The sequence below is a fragment of the Dendronephthya gigantea genome, unplaced genomic scaffold, assembly GCF_004324835.1.
Source record: "Dendronephthya gigantea isolate DGI-Jeju-01 unplaced genomic scaffold, DenGig_1.0 000224F, whole genome shotgun sequence".
Lineage (NCBI taxonomy): Eukaryota > Metazoa > Cnidaria > Anthozoa > Malacalcyonacea > Nephtheidae > Dendronephthya > Dendronephthya gigantea.
The window spans coordinates 1-4643 of NW_021163234.1; the positions used below are offsets into that span (position 1 = coordinate 1).

The window sequence follows — 4643 nt, forward strand, 5'->3', positions numbered from 1 at the left end:
TAATTTCGAATGAAATTGAGAAACGGATGCAGCATCACGAATGCCAGCATCCAAGGAGTTGTAAAAACAAGGACCCTGATAATTTACGGAAAATTTTCTAATATTGGTTCGACAGCTTGGAACATAAAATAATCTAGAGGCACGAGTTATAATTGTGAATTTGATTGGTTCTTATAAATGAGTTAGCTAGATTTGTAGGCAATAGGTTGTTTTCACATTTATACATAAAAATTCCTAATTGAAATAGGTAAATATTATTCAATTTTAAGATACCTAGATTCCTAAAAATAGCATCGGTATGTGCATCATATGTTTCCCTGTTGATGATTCTAATGACACGCTTTTGTAGTAGATTAATTCGATGTAAGCAAGATGGATACGTGGATCCCCAAATTATTATACAATACTGGAGATACGGATATATGAGAGCATAATAAAGAGTACGCAATGCAGATCTAGAAAGGAAAAAGCTTGATTTGTATATAATTCCTATAGACTTTGATATTTTACTTGCAATATGTGATATGTGACTTTTCCAAGTTATATGTTCATCCAATATTACCCCCAGAAACATAGTTTCCTTAACTTGATCTATCTTTCGACTATTTATCTTTAAAAGTTATCTGTTTGCACCGTTCTTTCAGCTAGTCCGTTCCTTCTAGGATACCCTGGGCTTGATGTAACGTGTTTGAAGTCCCATGCATTCGCAAATTCTTGGAACTCTCGAGAGGCATATTGTGGCCCATTGTCAGACATTATTTCTTCTGGAATCCCATGACGGGAAAATATCTTTCTCAATTCAGTTATGACATATTCTGCCTTCATATTTGTGAGTTTCACCACTTCCCAATATCGGCTATAATAGTCCACCACTAATAGATAGTCCTTATCCTGCCAATGAAATATGTCCGTTCCGACAACTTGCCATGGGTACTGTGGAACTACATGTGGTTTCATTGGTTCTTTCGGATTAGCATTTCTTAGTTCTTGACAATAAGAACACTTTGATACCAAATCTTCTATATCGTTGTTAATACGTGGCCAAAAAACTGTTTGTCTCACCCGTTGCTTAGTCTTTTCAATCCCTTGATGACCCTGATGCAACTTCTCTAGAATTTTTCTTCTTAAGGCTAATGGTACCACTATTTTCTGATCTTTAAGAATGATGCCTTGGTTTTCATTAAGTTCTAACTTGTGGTTCCAATATTCTTTTAGATCTTTAGGTAAATCTTTCTTCGACTGCGGCCAACCGACTCTGTGTAACTGAATAACCTTCTGTAAAACAGGATCTCGTGCTGTCTCATGGCGCATTTCCTCAATTATTCTACTCGAACATGGTAGATTCGCGTAAATGAGATGAACCTGGGATTTCATCTCTTGTTCACTGATTTCTTCTGCAGTTTCAGCCAGCTGAGCTCTTGATAATGTGTCTGCAACCTTTAGAAGTTTTCCTTGTTTGTAAATTAAGTTTATGTCATATTTCTGCAGGCGTAAGAGCATTCTTTGCAATCTCGCCGGAGCCGCACCCAATGGTTTCTTTAGGATACTTTCCAGCGGTTTATGGTCAGAGTGAACTTCAACTGTTTTTCCATAAATATATTGATGGAATCTCTCACATGCGAAAACCACAGCCAACAGCTCTTTTTCTATCTGTGCGTATCTCTCTTGTGTCGTTGTCATCGTTCTGGAGGCATAGGCCACAGGAAACCCGTCTTGCAGTAAAACTGCCCCAAGCCCTTTTTTTGAAGCATCTGTTTGTAGAACCACCGGTTTCGTGACGTCATAGTATCTCAGAACGCGATCTGTCGACAGGATTTCTTTTATCTTCTGGAAAGCTGTTGCATGTTTCGTTGTCCAGTGCCAAGGAACGTTTATCTTCAAAAGTTCTCTCAATGGTGCAGTTATCTCGGACATTTCTGGGATAAACTTTGCCAAGTAATTCACCATCCCAAGTAGCCTTTGTACACCAGCCTTGTCTTGCGGGGCTGGCATGTTGATAATTGCCTCGATCTTCGTCTGATCTGGTCGTATACCCTCTGCCGTAAGTTTGTGTCCAAAGTAAGTTACCTCTGTCACACGAAACGTGCACTTGTCAGGGTTGAGGGTCATTCCGATACTCTTAGTTCGGTCTAGGGCTGCTTGTAACCTCTGATCATGTTCTTCGATCGTTCTCCCCCAAACCAGTATATCATCTATATCGGTCTCAACTCCTTCCAGATCCTCATATAGACGGTTGACTCTCTTATGAAACACCTCTTGAGCTGAGTGGATGCCAAAAGGCATTCTCAGGAAACGGTACCGTCCAAACGGAGTGTTGAATGTCGTCAGCCTTGAGCTTTCATGATCAAGTGATATCTGCCAATACCCTTGATTAGCATCTAACGTGCTGAAGAATCTTGCACCATACAATCTGCTTGAAATCTCTTCCCACATAGGTAACTGGTATTGCTCTCTCTTTAAATATTTGTTCAGCTCCCTCGGATCCAGACAGACTCTGAACTTTCCATTGGGCTTTTCAACAATAACAGGATTATGTACCCAATCTGTAGGCTCATCGACTTTAACAATGACTTGTTCTTCTTCCATCTGATCGAGTTCTTGCTTCAACTTGACACGTAACGTAGCTGGAATCTTTCTTGGAGCTTGTGCAACTGGAACTGCTTTAGGATCCAACTGCATCTGATAACACTCCTCCAGCTTCCCAAGACCGTGAAAAACTTTGCTGTAATTTTCTTTAATCTGCTCTGTTGAACAACCGCTGACTAAGTTGTCCACCACTAGGCTGTGCATTACCCTGATAAGATTCAATTGCTTGCATGTTTCTAAACTGAGGACTGTTCTGTAATTAGTTTCGACTACGAAGAACTTCGACATTATTTGTTGCGTCTTGTACGTACAGGGCAATATGCATGTCCCTTTTACAGGTATCTCTGCTCCTCCGTAACCCGTTAATTTAATTGCTGTGTTTTTAAGTTGCACACTTTTTGTACCATCGTTTTTTTCTACCAACTGTTGATAAACTCTGTCGGGCATAACATTGACTTCTGCTCCTGTGTCTAACTTCACACGAACGTTACCATCCCATATGTTAACAACAGCCAGAGCTTCCTTGTCTTTTCCCACGTTGTTTTCCTCACCGTACACTGCCTCAATAACAAAATCATCGTTCGAATGTGCTGCGATCCCTCTAACTCTTCTGTTTGACATCTCATTTTGCTTTGGCACCGAACGACACATCTTCGCAAAATGACCCTTCTTTTGGCATTTGTAACACTCTTTGCTGTACGCAGGGCATTTTCTCACCTCATGGATTCTGCCATAATTCCTACAAGCTAAATTTGACCTGTCCGTTTTCCCGTCTTTGTTCTGGTCATTTCTGAGAATTTTACCGCCCTTTGTTGAAGACTGATTCGCTCTTTTATCGTCTTGCTTCAGCCCTTTGTTTACGGCATCGATTTCGCATTCCCCATGGAATAATTTCATCTGTTGCTTAGTGACTTCATGCGAGCGACAAATACCCACAGCTTTATCTAACGATAGTTCAGATCCTTCTCCTAAAAGTCTATCTCTTACTTTGTCTGAATGGATTCCTGCAACTATCTGACTTGTTATCAAATCGTTTTGGAGATTGCCATATTCACACGATGCTGCCAAAGTTTTTAAATCTGTTATGTAATGGTCGACTGATTCCCCAGGATTCTGGCGTCTTGTATTAAATTTGTGTCGCTCTACAATTAGATTTCGTTTGGGCTTACAATATTCATCAAACTTTTTAAACAGAGCCGCTACTGTTATCTCGTCTTCGTCTGTTGGTTCGCCCCTGTCATCGACAACTTTTGGGCAGATCCACGTGTTAAATATTTCTCGTCCTGCTTCGCCGATCGAGAACAGAAAAAACGAATATTTCTCTTTCTCGGTTTTCTTTGCCATCGTGGCGTCTATATACAACTGCATGTTTTTTCTCCATCTTCGCCATGTCCCTGCAACGTTGGTTGCTGCGAAATTCATTTCACTCGGACCTTTTCCCGAGAAACTAAATTCCATCATAAGTTACTCACACCTGACACCATGTCATATTATGTGTACGCAATCGGACTTACAAACAACTGACTTTGACTTTATTGTAGTTCGGGCTTATATACAATCAATTAGAAATTCAACTAATTTGAATATACTACAATGGCAACCATCATTTATAATGATTAATATGCTAATTATGATCAAGATTATCATAATGATCATTATAGTTGCCTTGGCAACTATCATTTATTATGATTAATATGCTAATTATGATCAAAATCATCATAATGATCCTCATGGTTGCCAATAAAACCATAATTTATTATGTTTAATATGCTAATTATGATCATGATCACCATAATTATCATCATAGTTGCCATAGCAACTCTAATTTACTATGATTAATAGGTTAATTATGATCAAAATCATCATAATGATCATCACAGTTGCCATGGCAACCACCAATTAATATCATTAATATGCTAATTATGATCAAAATCATCATAATGAGCATCATTGTTGCCATGGCAAATATCATTTATTATATGCTAAATATGATCAAGATGATCATATTGATCATCATATTTGCCATGGCAACCATAATTTATAATGATTAATATGCT

The 4643-nt window shown here is 38.9% G+C and overlaps 1 protein-coding gene across 1 annotated transcript; it reads right to left on the reverse strand.

The window, feature by feature from the left end:
- Positions 1–612: 612 nt before the first annotated feature.
- LOC114540195 (uncharacterized protein K02A2.6-like) lies at positions 613–3282 on the reverse strand. Its single transcript, XM_028560468.1, has one exon. The coding sequence runs from the start codon at positions 3235–3237 to the stop codon at positions 613–615; it is 2625 nt and encodes an 874-aa protein (XP_028416269.1). The 5' UTR covers positions 3238–3282.
- Between the last annotated feature and the right edge of the window lie 1361 nt (positions 3283–4643).